Below are 19,237 nucleotides of genomic sequence, written 5' to 3'. Positions count from 1 at the left end.
ACTTGAGGTTATCAACCATTTTTGAAAATTTAGCACCAATGTGTACTATATACGTAAAGTGCAAAGAAAAGAAAAAAGTGTTAGAACAAATACTAAACAATAAACGGAATATAATAAAAGACCTTGACGGTTACGATTGTCCTCCTATCGATTTATTCGGTTCTTCAATAAATAAAGTATGCCCTTTTGGTGAAAAACATAATTGCGCTATGAAAAAGGCTATATGGTTACACATGTGGTGGAGTGAGCAAAGTAAATTTTATTATATGCTGGAAACGGTGGGAAATGCTATAGAAAAAGCAAAAGAGTGTTATTTAAACAGTCCCGGACGTGACGTTCTCCATCACCTTCCTAAGCAGGTTATTATCGACCTTTACGGAAGGTATGTTCCGCCTAAAATTTATGAGGATATACCCAACTACATGCAACAAGATCCAGACATCAAGATTCATCAACTGTTTCCTGAAGGTGAAAAAGACTGGAGTGAAGAATAATAAATTTTAATTTTAAATAAAATTGTATTTAAAATTTAACATCAAATAAAATATGTATTTGTATTTTGATTATTAAAGAACAATAAATAACTTTAAAAAGAAATAGTTGTTTTTATTTTAGGTTTAATTATCCCTTCTCCTCTAAACAATAAGATTTTGGAATGTATTTAAATGAAATGTTCCATTTGTTACGTTCAGTCTTTAAAACAGTGCAATAAGATGATTATCATATACTTCATAACGTTTTTGTCACAACAATTTCTGTAAATGCAGATGAATTTGATTCTAATAAATTTCTATTGGACTATGGATATCTCAAAGGAGATAATGCAAGCTTAACTGATGCAAAAGTAGTAAAAGATGCCGTAAAACTGTTTCAAGAATCTTTTCATCTTCCGGTTAATGGGGAGTTAAATAGTAAGACCATCGCTTTCATGCGTGAGCCTCGATGCGGTGTACCAGACATATTACCGTATGCAGTTTCAAGAATCATATGGAGAAAACAAGAACTGAAATGGCACTACCAACGAGCAACGGCTGAAAAGATGAAATTAGCTAACATAGCTTTTGATGAATGGGCAAAGCACACATCGTTAAGTTTCAAACATGATTATTACGGATATAATATCCTAATTTCTGACAAATATGGTATCCACACATGTGCCAAAAACGATAAAGTTCGATGCTCGAGCAGATTTGATGGACCTGGAGGTGTTTTGGCGCATGCGTTTTCTCCTAACACTGCTAACACACCCATAGAAATTCACATTGATGAAGAGGAGAATTGGAATTTTGATCCTGAAGGTAAAGAGGAAAAAGACAAAACCAACCTACTGAGCACGTTGATGCATGAGATTGGTCACGCCTTGGGTGTTCGCCATTCTTTCAATAAAGATGCTTTCATGTACCCTTTACTAAACAAACGTTCAAATTTAAGCGAAGACGATATATTAGCCATTCAGTCGCTTTACGGCAGTAAAGCGATGACAACTACTGCTAAACCTGTTCAAACGACTAAATCTACTACTGTTCCTAGGTCTTCAGAGGTTATTACCGACGTGTGCGCAATAAAAGAAGATGATGAGAATAAAATTCATTACTTGCTAGTAAATGGAAAAGTTTATGTAATATTCAAAAAACAGTTATGGATAATAAATATTGCGAACAGCAGTAAATATGATAGCAAAAATTATTATAGACCACTTGAAATTACTGAACGATTAAAGTTTCTTTCTTTAGATACATTCAAAGGAATAGATGCGATGTACCAGAGACCGAACGGAGAAATAGTATTAATTGAAAATCATAAATTGTTTATGTTCAATCTTAATACTCAACAGTTGGTCATAGGCTATCCTAGGAATGTATGTTCACACTTTAACATCGGTCATCCTTGTACGATTAATGGTATCGTAAATACATATACTGGAAAAACTTATGTGATTTATAATGAAGATTTTGTGGGAAAGATAAATGAATGTTCATTCACTATTGCTCGAACAGACCTTGTATCCAATCTGTTTCCTGGAATACCGGCAGATATAGATGGGGTTGCTCGTTTTAACAACGGACTACTTTATTTTTTTAAGAATGGAAATTATTATGAGTATAATGACTTCTTCCAAAAAGTAATCAGATTTGGAACTAAAGATCATGAGCTTTTTGGTTTACTATGTTACAGTAACAATATCTTAAAACAGTTCACTGAATTTATCAGTAAATTTCATGTTTATCCTAAAAAAGAAGTTTAAAAGGAATTGAGTGAATTTAGGATAAAGAAAGAATTATGGATAAGTTCATGTAAAAATTATATTTTGATTGAAATTTGTAATCAAATTTTATTTAATAAATTAATTCAGAAAAATGTATTGTAACTTATTTTAATAAAAATAACTGTCTTTTATCCTTTTTATAATTAGTTTTTAATGATAAAAAAGGTTGAAATAAAATAAAAACTGAAATAAACTTTGAAAAATTATTTATTTTTACAAAACATTTACTTTTGACTATAATAAAATGCCGGATACATTTTTATTAAATATAATAAAATACTAAATACATTTTTATTGAATATAATAAAATAATACATACATTAATTTAATTGAAACAATAAATATCTATTTACAATATTAAATACATTTTAATTGATTATAATAAAATACTAAATATATTTTAATTGAATATAATAAAATACATTTTATATTGATTATAATAAAATAAGACGTACATTAATTTAATTAAAACAATAAATATTTATTTAAAATATTATTGATAAAATTACCAATTTTTACTATATAATATAGAATTATATTGTTTACTAAATAAATAACTAAACCATTTATTCGATCTTTCTGTAAGAAAGTGAATCTTTACGGAATTATTATGTTTTTTATTAATTAAAATTGACACAATGTCATTGAGAGTTTCTGTTGTTAAAACAGAAAATATATAATTTTCTTCTTCATTCATCATCAATATTTAAATTTTTAGTCAAATGAACACAAAGATAATTATCAACCATTTCTTTAACTGAATGATATGTAAGTGAGAAAAAATTATTTAGTAAACAATAATAACATATATTCGGATCGATTACATTCTTATAATTAAACCTGCTGTATACATTGACTTTAAAATCTAATTCATTTTCGTCTAGTATTAAAAATAAATGCATTAATTCATCTGTAACCTCTATTAAACCACTAGTTATTGCTTGAACCACACTTAATGTTGAACATGCTATTAATGAAAGCGGTTTGGTTACTCTAATGCTATAATAACAAGATTTTTTGTACATTTTTAACTGAAAAGAAAAAACAAAATTGAAAATAATTTAATGATTAAATAAACGTTTAAGTTCTAAAGGAATATCAACATGCCCCCAAGGTAAAGTTAATATGTTATTAACTGCAACACGTTTATCATCATAATTGCTTAATGCTAATTTGTTTACTGTCACAGTTTCAACTAAGTGTTTTTTTGATCGAATCAGTTTCATTTGAACATAAAAGTCTTTGCTATCGTCACTTGCTTTCAATAAACAGTTTCTGTAATGGTTGATATTTAATTTGTTTTTTACTACATTCTTTTTTATTCCTTTAGCTTTTTTCGTAATCCCCTTTGTAGTTGTAAAAGTATATAATTTTGCTCTTAATCCGATAAATTCTTTTATAGGAATGCCGTTACATTCATCCTTAAATTTACCTAAAACTTTTTTATTTTTAATTGAAAAAAGAGGATGTGAAACAGGAAAATCAGACGTATCAAAATACTCAATAAAATTTTCATCTTGTAAATCTTGGTAAAAATCATGAGTCTCTATTTCATAAAAAAAGCTATCGGTGTCCATATAAAGAAGATTAATCTTAGATCTATATTTTTTCTTCATTATATTATAATGAAAATTATACATTAGTGTCTTACTAAGTTCTAACACTGATAGACCCACATACAGAGATTCATCTAATTTTATTTTTTCTTTAGTACACTGAACTGCACAAAGATTTTCATTATATATTATTCTATCTTTAAATGTTGGTTTCGCGATAAGTTTCATCAACCTCTTTTCTGACGAAACCAATTCTAAATTAATACGTTTCCTAACGTTTTCCATACACTTCCCAAATACCGCATTATTCATTAATTTAAATAAGTCTTTTTCAAAATCATTTGTTGCCGATTGTCGATTTATAGTATTTAAATTTATATAGCTTTTTAACCAAGGAGATTGAATAAATTGCAGTATTTTATGTACTTTAGTTACTCTAAGTCCGTTACGAATAGCTTGTTTTAAATTAACATAATGACAAATATAATTATTTTTAGTTTTTAATGTTGTTACTAATTTTGTGTGAGATGAAAAAGGGGGAACTTCATTTATCGGAAGAAACGGAAGATCACTGTGTGTATTATGAAGAAATTCAGGATACTCTACGTCAACTTCAAAAATAAAACCAATTATACCATCATCTTTAAACGATAATATACTATCTGCTATTGATTGTTGAATTTCTTTTTCAACCCATCGAAAACTTTGTTTTGGTAAATGTTGGCTCATTGCCCAACCGTATAAGTTATTGGCATCTAGATATGCTAAATATGTGTGTGGTAATTTATTATCATATTCTTCAGGTATGTAAGGATTGTTTGCCTTCCCATACTTTTTAACACAAACCGATATTCCCCCTCTAATACCCCTTTCTAAAAACATATAAATATCATAATCTGTGATTAATTCAAGTGAAACTCGCGTTTTATAAAGCATAGCATCAAATGAAAAACCAGGAAGTGTAAAGTAATATGCGCAATCTAAGCCATATTCTCTTAAACAAAGTAAACGAAAATTTTCAAATACATCAGCTAAAATAAGAACATCACATTTTAAATAAAGATCACTATATTCACCTAAATTTTTTATATTGAAATGACTCCAAACAGTTTTAGCATGAATATAATCATTTTCATCAATATTTTCTCCTGTAAGCGAACTATAAAATTTCTCTTTAGGTGGTAGCTGAGTATCTTCTAAATCTTCCCAGGAGCTAGTATACTCATAAGGATAAACTCCTTTTCGAGTTACAAGATGAAGTTCATCTTGTTTAAATGATTTTTTTAAATGAAAAAACTTTTCAGTGGGTAATGTTTTAACTAAATAATCTAAACTAAATGACATAAACCGGATTGAATCAACGAAACGAATAGACATATGGTTACCGATAGTTTTTGTAAATGAAATATACTTCTCAGTAGTATTCGGAATTAAATTTATTCTATTTTCATCATATCCTAATTCTTTAACAATGAAATGCGAATCATAATTTGAGCTGTTATGAAGAAAAACAGGAAGAAATGTTTGATTACGTCTTTGCAAATTACATTTATTACAAAGAGCAGCTCTATATTTACCTGTTAAATGGCAATGATCACGAACTGGAATTACCTGCGAACTGAATTTAATTTCACACATCTGACAAGAAAGTGCGGAATCGAATGCGATTTTATCTTCATCAGTAAATATAATTTTTTTATTAATTTTTAAATAATTATCAATTTTTGAACAAATATCTTTAAGCACTATCATAAATTTTTTAGTAGCATCTTTTCCTCTATATAAGAAAGGAGTCGAAGGTAGAACATTTCGTATAAAATCTGGAACTGATGGAATTGAAACAAAATACAAACAGAAATTCATTGGAATATGGTGTTCCGTAGATACAGTAAAAGATTTATCATTGTTGGGATAGCATGTTGAAACAGGTTTTAATATGCATTCAAAATCTGCATAACAAACAACTGGTACTGCAAAATATGATGAAAATTTTTAAATTTTAACATAGGAGGAAGACCGTTACAATCAACCTCAGGAAGAATAATTTTTGCTGGCGCATTTACTTTACATTTTTCTATATGTTCATTCATTTTTATAGTTGAATATTTATCAGTTTTATAAAATGTAAAACATCTTTTGCAAATAGTAATCCTATGGTTATTCTTGGTTAATTGGGAGCCAATCAGTCTTTCAAAATTGGTTATATAACAATAATGAAAAACTTCATTGTTTGTTAAAAGTAGCAAATCAAAATGTTCATTGCGTTCTTGTAAACATACTTTTACTGGAAATATTATTCCTTTCTCATCAAATGAATATACATTTACAGAAACATTATTTTTTTCTTCAAAAATTTTTATCTCGCCTAATGGTGTGGGAAAATTTATACCGTGAAAATCGAATTTATCTAAAAGAGTCTTATATCGCGTATCTACTCTTTCACGATGAGTACCTTTTACAAAACGACAAAGAATAGACCATTTAAAACAAAATTCATCCTCATTCTTAATATTAATAACTGCATGCTTTTGTTGAAATTTACTTGGTAATGGAATGTAACATGAACCTCTTAAAGGACGAAATTTATTTACTCTTACTAATATTCCATCTAAAGTAATAAGAGTCCATCCACTCTGTTTTCCTTCAAAACTAGCTTCCTCCTCAAGCAACTGTTCGGTTGCGTTCTGAATAGCATTATCTATATCATTTATACTGTATATGTCAAAATTATTAGTTTTAAATCCTACATCACCAGTCATATATCCTTTTATATATCCTTTTATATCACCAGTCATCGGCTTTTTATACGTTAATTCTATCAATATATTAAATTTTACAGAACCATAACGAGCTAATGATTCTGTTAATATTAAAACAATATGTTCACTAGCATTCTGCAACGCTAACCATACATCCGAACATACATCATTATCATTTTTATAATAATACGTTAAAAGATTACATGCAAATGCATTTTCAATTAGAGTAAACTCTCCCATATGCTGAACTGCTTCCAAGCTAACTCTTTTATATTTATTGTCCATTTTCCTGTTTCAATCCTGCGAAAAAAAAATTTAAACAAAAAGGGTAATCAAGTAAACATTTAATTTTTTGTTGCATAGGACTTACCTTTGCAACCGGTCTAACTACTTTTTATACCCGTTTTCAGTTTTTAAATTATCACATGCCAGCGAAATAGTATCATTAATTAATTCGAAGCGTTCATCATTTTCATTAATAACCATCTCCAATTTAGTTTTTACTCTTTTGTATCTATCCTTAAATGATAAACCTTCAATGTCATCAGTCTCAAACAACTCTAGCCTCACCAAATATTTACCTTTTTTTGCTGGTGTCCATGCTAAAAATTGCTTGTCATTTAATTTTATCTCAATTGATTGCGAATAAGTAAATGGCTCACGTTGCGGGATGGCCTCATCCCGCCTCAACAAACGCTATGAAAATAAAGAGTAAATTCGGCGGGAGATTGAAGAAAGCTTCGGTCAGAGGTGTGCGAAAAAAAACTATAAGAAAAAAGGGGAAAGGTGCTTATCTTGAACCGTACCGATCTAAAACCGGATGCGGCGTAAAAAAATACCGGTCTGCAGGTCGCAGTCGTCATCGTCGTCATCATCATCGTCGTCAAAGCAGAAAAAAGCATTAAATTTACTACGCAATCTCCCCATTCATCCTTTATCAGATGTGGAGTTAATACGGTTTGCGCGAAAAATTAATTTACCCCACTTCAGAGGTGTTTTCATGCGCGATACTTTACCAGCTAGAATAAATAAATTCGAATCGGGAATAGTGAACTTGGACAGTGTCCTCAATCCGGGTACGCATTGGGTTTGTTATAAAAAACGTAACGCGAACGTGTTTTATTTTGACAGTTACGGTAATTTACAGCCACCTAAAGAGCTAGTCCAACATCCAGTATAATTTAGACCGCAGACAGGATTTTAATTCAGTTGTTTACGGGCATTTGTGTTTAAAGTTTTTGATATGTTCTGCCTAAACGGAAAATCTTCTATACTGTCTGCAGATTTTTTCCCCCCGATAGAACTCGGCGATGCCGCGTGGGAAATCGGCCTGATTGATTTTATGTCATATAATAACATTCAAAATGTAGAAAAAGGAAAAAATTATGTTTTATTACGGTTACCAGGGCAGTAAGTCGATAAAGCTTCCGCCGGGGATGTATGAGATTGATGATCTGAAAGTTAAATTGAAACATGGGATGGGCAACTGCGATGAATCGAACGCGACCGACAATGATAAAGGTAAACAACGAAATCGCAATAAAAATGATGCAAAATGTTCGATTAAAATCTTAATCGAACCTACGACGATGCACTCGCGTTTATTTTGTACTGAAATAGTAGATTTTACAAAACCACATTCTATCCGTACTCTTTTGGGATTTGATGAAATGGTCCTACCAGCAAACTTCTGGCATACATCTCAGAAACCTGTTAGTATTTCATCTGTAAATGCGATACGTATAAGTTGTAACATCGCCCGCAGTTCATTTGTAAGCGGAGAAGAAGGTCATATCATTCACGAATTCTATCCCAGAGTTGGACGGGGATATAAGATAATTGAAGTACCGCACAGTGTCATTTATCTTCCGGTCAACACCAAGTCTATACGGAATATAACTGTGCACGTTTATAATCAAAATTCAGAACTGATAAGTTTCGGTGGTGAAGAAGTGACGGTGAGACTGCATTTAAGACGAAGAAACGATGGTGCTGATTTTCGTTGATAAAGCGGAATATAAATTCCCTCCCATAGTCCCGTTAACGACTAGTCAACCTGCGAAGCTTAAACGGTTAACACGAGAAAACGTACGATTTCTGGAATCTTTAGGTTTTAAAGTATTACAACGATGAGCGTACAGATAATAGACGTTGATACTGCGAACGCGGTATTTGATGAAACCATTACGGGTAAAGAATTTCATACTCACTATCCTTAAGCGTCAACTACATTTAATAATAGTGATGAAATAAGAATTCCTGTCCAGCAACAGGATGTATACACGCTTCCGTGCGAAAGTTATTTACTCATCAACGGAACGTATAGTGATGCTAATGGAGCTTCAGATTCAACACTAAAACTATGCAACAATTTTGGCGCGTTTCTTTTCGATGAAATTCGTTATGAAATTGCAGGACAGGAGGTGGATAGGGTGAGAAATGTGGGGATAACTTCAACGATGAAAAATGCTCTATCACTGAGAAACTTCGAAAAAGATTCAATTTTCATGCATGGTTGGTCATCGGTCGGCGTTGAAGATATCCAACCGGTCAACGGTGTATATATCGATGGTGATTCGGCAAAGTTTAAGGTATTACTTCCGCTGAAGATGCTCTTGGGCTTTTTTGAAGATTATAATAAGATACTGCTAAACGTTAAACAGGAACTCATTCTGCTTCGGGCTTCCACTAATAATAATGCTGTTGTCGTTCCAGCTGGAAAAACATTTACCTTCGGAATAACGAAAATTAGTTGGAAAATACCATATGTTAACGTATCGGATGAAAAACGGTTATCACTTCTTAGACTGGTAGATAGGGATGAACCGATTTCGATGATGTTCCGAAAGTGGAACTTGTACGAATACCCAACTCTACCTATCAGTAAAGATGTAATTTGGACAGTTAAAACAACGACGCAGGTGGAAAAACCTCATTATGTTATCATTGGATTTCAAACATCGAGAAAAGGAGACGCAACAAAAAGAGCTTCGAATTTTGATACCATTTCACTTAATAACATACGCTTGTATCTGAATTCTGTATATTATCCTTATGAACACATTCAAGGAGATAGCATTATATTATATGAAATGTTTAAGAGTTTCTATAGATCTTATTATAACAGGAATTCAGCGGCTGCGTTAATTACCCCATCCAAGTACTATGCTATGCCATTAATCTTTATAGATTGTTCAAAACAAAACGACACTTTGAAAACTGGCGCGGTTGATATTAAAATCGAGATAAAAACTTCTACCAACATTCCCGACAACACAACAGCCTATTGTTTGATGATAAGTGATTGCATAATGCAATATTCTCCTTTAACAGGCACAGTCAAAAACGTTTCCTAACCAGTTTAGTCTGTTAGTCGGTAAAGTCAACATGTCTGTCTTTATATCAGACTTTACTTTTTTTCGTTTACCCAACGCTGATGTCTACATTAAAGAATTAGTTTTAATTTCTTTGGATGGACTCCGATTCGAGCAATATCTATTCAAGCCACCTTTTGACTACTATGATATTTCATCTCAAACTACTACAGTTGCAATACAAAACTTTCAGAAACAAATCGGATTCAATTGGAATTCCGGTTTTATTGAACACTTGAGGTTATCAACCATTTTTGAAAATTTAGCACCAATGTGTACTATATACGTAAAGTGCAAAGAAAAGAAAAAAGTGTTAGAACAAATACTAAACAATAAACGGAATATAATAAAAGACCTTGACGGTTACGATTGTCCTCCTATCGATTTATTCGGTTCTTCAATAAATAAAGTATGCCCTTTTGGTGAAAAACATAATTGCGCTATGAAAAAGGCTATATGGTTACACATGTGGTGGAGTGAGCAAAGTAAATTTTATTATATGCTGGAAACGGTGGGAAATGCTATAGAAAAAGCAAAAGAGTGTTATTTAAACAGTCCCGGACGTGACGTTCTCCATCACCTTCCTAAGCAGGTTATTATCGACCTTTACGGAAGGTATGTTCCGCCTAAAATTTATGAGGATATACCCAACTACATGCAACAAGATCCAGACATCAAGATTCATCAACTGTTTCCTGAAGGTGAAAAAGACTGGAGTGAAGAATAATAAATTTTAATTTTAAATAAAATTGTATTTAAAATTTAACATCAAATAAAATATGTATTTGTATTTTGATTATTAAAGAACAATAAATAACTTTAAAAAGAAATAGTTGTTTTTATTTTAGGTTTAATTATCCCTTCTCCTCTAAACAATAAGATTTTGGAATGTATTTAAATGAAATGTTCCATTTGTTACGTTCAGTCTTTAAAACAGTGCAATAAGATGATTATCATATACTTCATAACGTTTTTGTCACAACAATTTCTGTAAATGCAGATGAATTTGATTCTAATAAATTTCTATTGGACTATGGATATCTCAAAGGAGATAATGCAAGCTTAACTGATGCAAAAGTAGTAAAAGATGCCGTAAAACTGTTTCAAGAATCTTTTCATCTTCCGGTTAATGGGGAGTTAAATAGTAAGACCATCGCTTTCATGCGTGAGCCTCGATGCGGTGTACCAGACATATTACCGTATGCAGTTTCAAGAATCATATGGAGAAAACAAGAACTGAAATGGCACTACCAACGAGCAACGGCTGAAAAGATGAAATTAGCTAACATAGCTTTTGATGAATGGGCAAAGCACACATCGTTAAGTTTCAAACATGATTATTACGGATATAATATCCTAATTTCTGACAAATATGGTATCCACACATGTGCCAAAAACGATAAAGTTCGATGCTCGAGCAGATTTGATGGACCTGGAGGTGTTTTGGCGCATGCGTTTTCTCCTAACACTGCTAACACACCCATAGAAATTCACATTGATGAAGAGGAGAATTGGAATTTTGATCCTGAAGGTAAAGAGGAAAAAGACAAAACCAACCTACTGAGCACGTTGATGCATGAGATTGGTCACGCCTTGGGTGTTCGCCATTCTTTCAATAAAGATGCTTTCATGTACCCTTTACTAAACAAACGTTCAAATTTAAGCGAAGACGATATATTAGCCATTCAGTCGCTTTACGGCAGTAAAGCGATGACAACTACTGCTAAACCTGTTCAAACGACTAAATCTACTACTGTTCCTAGGTCTTCAGAGGTTATTACCGACGTGTGCGCAATAAAAGAAGATGATGAGAATAAAATTCATTACTTGCTAGTAAATGGAAAAGTTTATGTAATATTCAAAAAACAGTTATGGATAATAAATATTGCGAACAGCAGTAAATATGATAGCAAAAATTATTATAGACCACTTGAAATTACTGAACGATTAAAGTTTCTTTCTTTAGATACATTCAAAGGAATAGATGCGATGTACCAGAGACCGAACGGAGAAATAGTATTAATTGAAAATCATAAATTGTTTATGTTCAATCTTAATACTCAACAGTTGGTCATAGGCTATCCTAGGAATGTATGTTCACACTTTAACATCGGTCATCCTTGTACGATTAATGGTATCGTAAATACATATACTGGAAAAACTTATGTGATTTATAATGAAGATTTTGTGGGAAAGATAAATGAATGTTCATTCACTATTGCTCGAACAGACCTTGTATCCAATCTGTTTCCTGGAATACCGGCAGATATAGATGGGGTTGCTCGTTTTAACAACGGACTACTTTATTTTTTTAAGAATGGAAATTATTATGAGTATAATGACTTCTTCCAAAAAGTAATCAGATTTGGAACTAAAGATCATGAGCTTTTTGGTTTACTATGTTACAGTAACAATATCTTAAAACAGTTCACTGAATTTATCAGTAAATTTCATGTTTATCCTAAAAAAGAAGTTTAAAAGGAATTGAGTGAATTTAGGATAAAGAAAGAATTATGGATAAGTTCATGTAAAAATTATATTTTGATTGAAATTTGTAATCAAATTTTATTTAATAAATTAATTCAGAAAAATGTATTGTAACTTATTTTAATAAAAATAACTGTCTTTTATCCTTTTTATAATTAGTTTTTAATGATAAAAAAGGTTGAAATAAAATAAAAACTGAAATAAACTTTGAAAAATTATTTATTTTTACAAAACATTTACTTTTGACTATAATAAAATGCCGGATACATTTTTATTAAATATAATAAAATACTAAATACATTTTTATTGAATATAATAAAATAATACATACATTAATTTAATTGAAACAATAAATATCTATTTACAATATTAAATACATTTTAATTGATTATAATAAAATACTAAATATATTTTAATTGAATATAATAAAATACATTTTATATTGATTATAATAAAATAAGACGTACATTAATTTAATTAAAACAATAAATATTTATTTAAAATATTATTGATAAAATTACCAATTTTTACTATATAATATAGAATTATATTGTTTACTAAATAAATAACTAAACCATTTATTCGATCTTTCTGTAAGAAAGTGAATCTTTACGGAATTATTATGTTTTTTATTAATTAAAATTGACACAATGTCATTGAGAGTTTCTGTTGTTAAAACAGAAAATATATAATTTTCTTCTTCATTCATCATCAATATTTAAATTTTTAGTCAAATGAACACAAAGATAATTATCAACCATTTCTTTAACTGAATGATATGTAAGTGAGAAAAAATTATTTAGTAAACAATAATAACATATATTCGGATCGATTACATTCTTATAATTAAACCTGCTGTATACATTGACTTTAAAATCTAATTCATTTTCGTCTAGTATTAAAAATAAATGCATTAATTCATCTGTAACCTCTATTAAACCACTAGTTATTGCTTGAACCACACTTAATGTTGAACATGCTATTAATGAAAGCGGTTTGGTTACTCTAATGCTATAATAACAAGATTTTTTGTACATTTTTAACTGAAAAGAAAAAACAAAATTGAAAATAATTTAATGATTAAATAAACGTTTAAGTTCTAAAGGAATATCAACATGCCCCCAAGGTAAAGTTAATATGTTATTAACTGCAACACGTTTATCATCATAATTGCTTAATGCTAATTTGTTTACTGTCACAGTTTCAACTAAGTGTTTTTTTGATCGAATCAGTTTCATTTGAACATAAAAGTCTTTGCTATCGTCACTTGCTTTCAATAAACAGTTTCTGTAATGGTTGATATTTAATTTGTTTTTTACTACATTCTTTTTTATTCCTTTAGCTTTTTTCGTAATCCCCTTTGTAGTTGTAAAAGTATATAATTTTGCTCTTAATCCGATAAATTCTTTTATAGGAATGCCGTTACATTCATCCTTAAATTTACCTAAAACTTTTTTATTTTTAATTGAAAAAAGAGGATGTGAAACAGGAAAATCAGACGTATCAAAATACTCAATAAAATTTTCATCTTGTAAATCTTGGTAAAAATCATGAGTCTCTATTTCATAAAAAAAGCTATCGGTGTCCATATAAAGAAGATTAATCTTAGATCTATATTTTTTCTTCATTATATTATAATGAAAATTATACATTAGTGTCTTACTAAGTTCTAACACTGATAGACCCACATACAGAGATTCATCTAATTTTATTTTTTCTTTAGTACACTGAACTGCACAAAGATTTTCATTATATATTATTCTATCTTTAAATGTTGGTTTCGCGATAAGTTTCATCAACCTCTTTTCTGACGAAACCAATTCTAAATTAATACGTTTCCTAACGTTTTCCATACACTTCCCAAATACCGCATTATTCATTAATTTAAATAAGTCTTTTTCAAAATCATTTGTTGCCGATTGTCGATTTATAGTATTTAAATTTATATAGCTTTTTAACCAAGGAGATTGAATAAATTGCAGTATTTTATGTACTTTAGTTACTCTAAGTCCGTTACGAATAGCTTGTTTTAAATTAACATAATGACAAATATAATTATTTTTAGTTTTTAATGTTGTTACTAATTTTGTGTGAGATGAAAAAGGGGGAACTTCATTTATCGGAAGAAACGGAAGATCACTGTGTGTATTATGAAGAAATTCAGGATACTCTACGTCAACTTCAAAAATAAAACCAATTATACCATCATCTTTAAACGATAATATACTATCTGCTATTGATTGTTGAATTTCTTTTTCAACCCATCGAAAACTTTGTTTTGGTAAATGTTGGCTCATTGCCCAACCGTATAAGTTATTGGCATCTAGATATGCTAAATATGTGTGTGGTAATTTATTATCATATTCTTCAGGTATGTAAGGATTGTTTGCCTTCCCATACTTTTTAACACAAACCGATATTCCCCCTCTAATACCCCTTTCTAAAAACATATAAATATCATAATCTGTGATTAATTCAAGTGAAACTCGCGTTTTATAAAGCATAGCATCAAATGAAAAACCAGGAAGTGTAAAGTAATATGCGCAATCTAAGCCATATTCTCTTAAACAAAGTAAACGAAAATTTTCAAATACATCAGCTAAAATAAGAACATCACATTTTAAATAAAGATCACTATATTCACCTAAATTTTTTATATTGAAATGACTCCAAACAGTTTTAGCATGAATATAATCATTTTCATCAATATTTTCTCCTGTAAGCGAACTATAAAATTTCTCTTTAGGTGGTAGCTGAGTATCTTCTAAATCTTCCCAGGAGCTAGTATACTCATAAGGATAAACTCCTTTTCGAGTTACAAGATGAAGTTCATCTTGTTTAAATGATTTTTTTAAATGAAAAAACTTTTCAGTGGGTAATGTTTTAACTAAATAATCTAAACTAAATGACATAAACCGGATTGAATCAACGAAACGAATAGACATATGGTTACCGATAGTTTTTGTAAATGAAATATACTTCTCAGTAGTATTCGGAATTAAATTTATTCTATTTTCATCATATCCTAATTCTTTAACAATGAAATGCGAATCATAATTTGAGCTGTTATGAAGAAAAACAGGAAGAAATGTTTGATTACGTCTTTGCAAATTACATTTATTACAAAGAGCAGCTCTATATTTACCTGTTAAATGGCAATGATCACGAACTGGAATTACCTGCGAACTGAATTTAATTTCACACATCTGACAAGAAAGTGCGGAATCGAATGCGATTTTATCTTCATCAGTAAATATAATTTTTTTATTAATTTTTAAATAATTATCAATTTTTGAACAAATATCTTTAAGCACTATCATAAATTTTTTAGTAGCATCTTTTCCTCTATATAAGAAAGGAGTCGAAGGTAGAACATTTCGTATAAAATCTGGAACTGATGGAATTGAAACAAAATACAAACAGAAATTCATTGGAATATGGTGTTCCGTAGATACAGTAAAAGATTTATCATTGTTGGGATAGCATGTTGAAACAGGTTTTAATATGCATTCAAAATCTGCATAACAAACAACTGGTACTGCAAAATATGATGAAAATTTTTAAATTTTAACATAGGAGGAAGACCGTTACAATCAACCTCAGGAAGAATAATTTTTGCTGGCGCATTTACTTTACATTTTTCTATATGTTCATTCATTTTTATAGTTGAATATTTATCAGTTTTATAAAATGTAAAACATCTTTTGCAAATAGTAATCCTATGGTTATTCTTGGTTAATTGGGAGCCAATCAGTCTTTCAAAATTGGTTATATAACAATAATGAAAAACTTCATTGTTTGTTAAAAGTAGCAAATCAAAATGTTCATTGCGTTCTTGTAAACATACTTTTACTGGAAATATTATTCCTTTCTCATCAAATGAATATACATTTACAGAAACATTATTTTTTTCTTCAAAAATTTTTATCTCGCCTAATGGTGTGGGAAAATTTATACCGTGAAAATCGAATTTATCTAAAAGAGTCTTATATCGCGTATCTACTCTTTCACGATGAGTACCTTTTACAAAACGACAAAGAATAGACCATTTAAAACAAAATTCATCCTCATTCTTAATATTAATAACTGCATGCTTTTGTTGAAATTTACTTGGTAATGGAATGTAACATGAACCTCTTAAAGGACGAAATTTATTTACTCTTACTAATATTCCATCTAAAGTAATAAGAGTCCATCCACTCTGTTTTCCTTCAAAACTAGCTTCCTCCTCAAGCAACTGTTCGGTTGCGTTCTGAATAGCATTATCTATATCATTTATACTGTATATGTCAAAATTATTAGTTTTAAATCCTACATCACCAGTCATATATCCTTTTATATATCCTTTTATATCACCAGTCATCGGCTTTTTATACGTTAATTCTATCAATATATTAAATTTTACAGAACCATAACGAGCTAATGATTCTGTTAATATTAAAACAATATGTTCACTAGCATTCTGCAACGCTAACCATACATCCGAACATACATCATTATCATTTTTATAATAATACGTTAAAAGATTACATGCAAATGCATTTTCAATTAGAGTAAACTCTCCCATATGCTGAACTGCTTCCAAGCTAACTCTTTTATATTTATTGTCCATTTTCCTGTTTCAATCGAAAAAAAAATTTAAACAAAAAGGGTAATCAAGTAAACATTTAATTTTTTGTTGCATAGGACTTACCTTTGCAACCGGTCTAACTACTTTTTATACCCGTTTTCAGTTTTTAAATTATCACATGCCAGCGAAATAGTATCATTAATTAATTCGAAGCGTTCATCATTTTCATTAATAACCATCTCCAATTTAGTTTTTACTCTTTTGTATCTATCCTTAAATGATAAACCTTCAATGTCATCAGTCTCAAACAACTCTAGCCTCACCAAATATTTACCTTTTTTTGCTGGTGTCCATGCTAAAAATTGCTTGTCATTTAATTTTATCTCAATTGATTGCGAATAAGTAAATGGCTCACGTTGCGGGATGGCCTCATCCCGCCTCAACAAACGCTATGAAAATAAAGAGTAAATTCGGCGGGAGATTGAAGAAAGCTTCGGTCAGAGGTGTGCGAAAAAAAACTATAAGAAAAAAGGGGAAAGGTGCTTATCTTGAACCGTACCGATCTAAAACCGGATGCGGCGTAAAAAAATACCGGTCTGCAGGTCGCAGTCGTCATCGTCGTCATCATCATCGTCGTCAAAGCAGAAAAAAGCATTAAATTTACTACGCAATCTCCCCATTCATCCTTTATCAGATGTGGAGTTAATACGGTTTGCGCGAAAAATTAATTTACCCCACTTCAGAGGTGTTTTCATGCGCGATACTTTACCAGCTAGAATAAATAAATTCGAATCGGGAATAGTGAACTTGGACAGTGTCCTCAATCCGGGTACGCATTGGGTTTGTTATAAAAAACGTAACGCGAACGTGTTTTATTTTGACAGTTACGGTAATTTACAGCCACCTAAAGAGCTAGTCCAACATCCAGTATAATTTAGACCGCAGACAGGATTTTAATTCAGTTGTTTACGGGCATTTGTGTTTAAAGTTTTTGATATGTTCTGCCTAAACGGAAAATCTTCTATACTGTCTGCAGATTTTTTCCCCCCGATAGAACTCGGCGATGCCGCGTGGGAAATCGGCCTGATTGATTTTATGTCATATAATAACATTCAAAATGTAGAAAAAGGAAAAAATTATGTTTTATTACGGTTACCAGGGCAGTAAGTCGATAAAGCTTCCGCCGGGGATGTATGAGATTGATGATCTGAAAGTTAAATTGAAACATGGGATGGGCAACTGCGATGAATCGAACGCGACCGACAATGATAAAGGTAAACAACGAAATCGCAATAAAAATGATGCAAAATGTTCGATTAAAATCTTAATCGAACCTACGACGATGCACTCGCGTTTATTTTGTACTGAAATAGTAGATTTTACAAAACCACATTCTATCCGTACTCTTTTGGGATTTGATGAAATGGTCCTACCAGCAAACTTCTGGCATACATCTCAGAAACCTGTTAGTATTTCATCTGTAAATGCGATACGTATAAGTTGTAACATCGCCCGCAGTTCATTTGTAAGCGGAGAAGAAGGTCATATCATTCACGAATTCTATCCCAGAGTTGGACGGGGATATAAGATAATTGAAGTACCGCACAGTGTCATTTATCTTCCGGTCAACACCAAGTCTATACGGAATATAACTGTGCACGTTTATAATCAAAATTCAGAACTGATAAGTTTCGGTGGTGAAGAAGTGACGGTGAGACTGCATTTAAGACGAAGAAACGATGGTGCTGATTTTCGTTGATAAAGCGGAATATAAATTCCCTCCCATAGTCCCGTTAACGACTAGTCAACCTGCGAAGCTTAAACGGTTAACACGAGAAAACGTACGATTTCTGGAATCTTTAGGTTTTAAAGTATTACAACGATGAGCGTACAGATAATAGACGTTGATACTGCGAACGCGGTATTTGATGAAACCATTACGGGTAAAGAATTTCATACTCACTATCCTTAAGCGTCAACTACATTTAATAATAGTGATGAAATAAGAATTCCTGTCCAGCAACAGGATGTATACACGCTTCCGTGCGAAAGTTATTTACTCATCAACGGAACGTATAGTGATGCTAATGGAGCTTCAGATTCAACACTAAAACTATGCAACAATTTTGGCGCGTTTCTTTTCGATGAAATTCGTTATGAAATTGCAGGACAGGAGGTGGATAGGGTGAGAAATGTGGGGATAACTTCAACGATGAAAAATGCTC

At 30.9% G+C, this 19,237-nt stretch overlaps 2 protein-coding genes across 2 annotated transcripts in view; one reads left to right on the top strand and one right to left on the bottom strand.

The window, feature by feature from the left end:
• The window catches only part of LOC142330086 (uncharacterized), a 387,582-nt gene that overhangs the window by 282,154 nt on the left and 86,191 nt on the right, over window positions 1-19,237 (bottom strand). The gene's annotated exons all lie outside the window — the stretch shown is intronic.
• LOC142330747 (hatching enzyme-like) lies at window positions 11,117-13,370 on the top strand. The gene is made up of 2 exons (XM_075376194.1): window positions 11,117-12,398; window positions 13,339-13,370. The coding sequence occupies exons 1-2, from the start codon at window positions 11,117-11,119 to the stop codon at window positions 13,368-13,370; spliced, it is 1,314 nt and encodes a 437-aa protein (XP_075232309.1).

This window comes from Lycorma delicatula, chromosome 9 (assembly GCF_047948215.1).
Source record: "Lycorma delicatula isolate Av1 chromosome 9, ASM4794821v1, whole genome shotgun sequence".
In the NCBI taxonomy this organism is placed as follows: Eukaryota; Metazoa; Arthropoda; class Insecta; order Hemiptera; family Fulgoridae; genus Lycorma; species Lycorma delicatula.
This window is presented reverse-complemented; position numbering and strand designations above follow the sequence as displayed.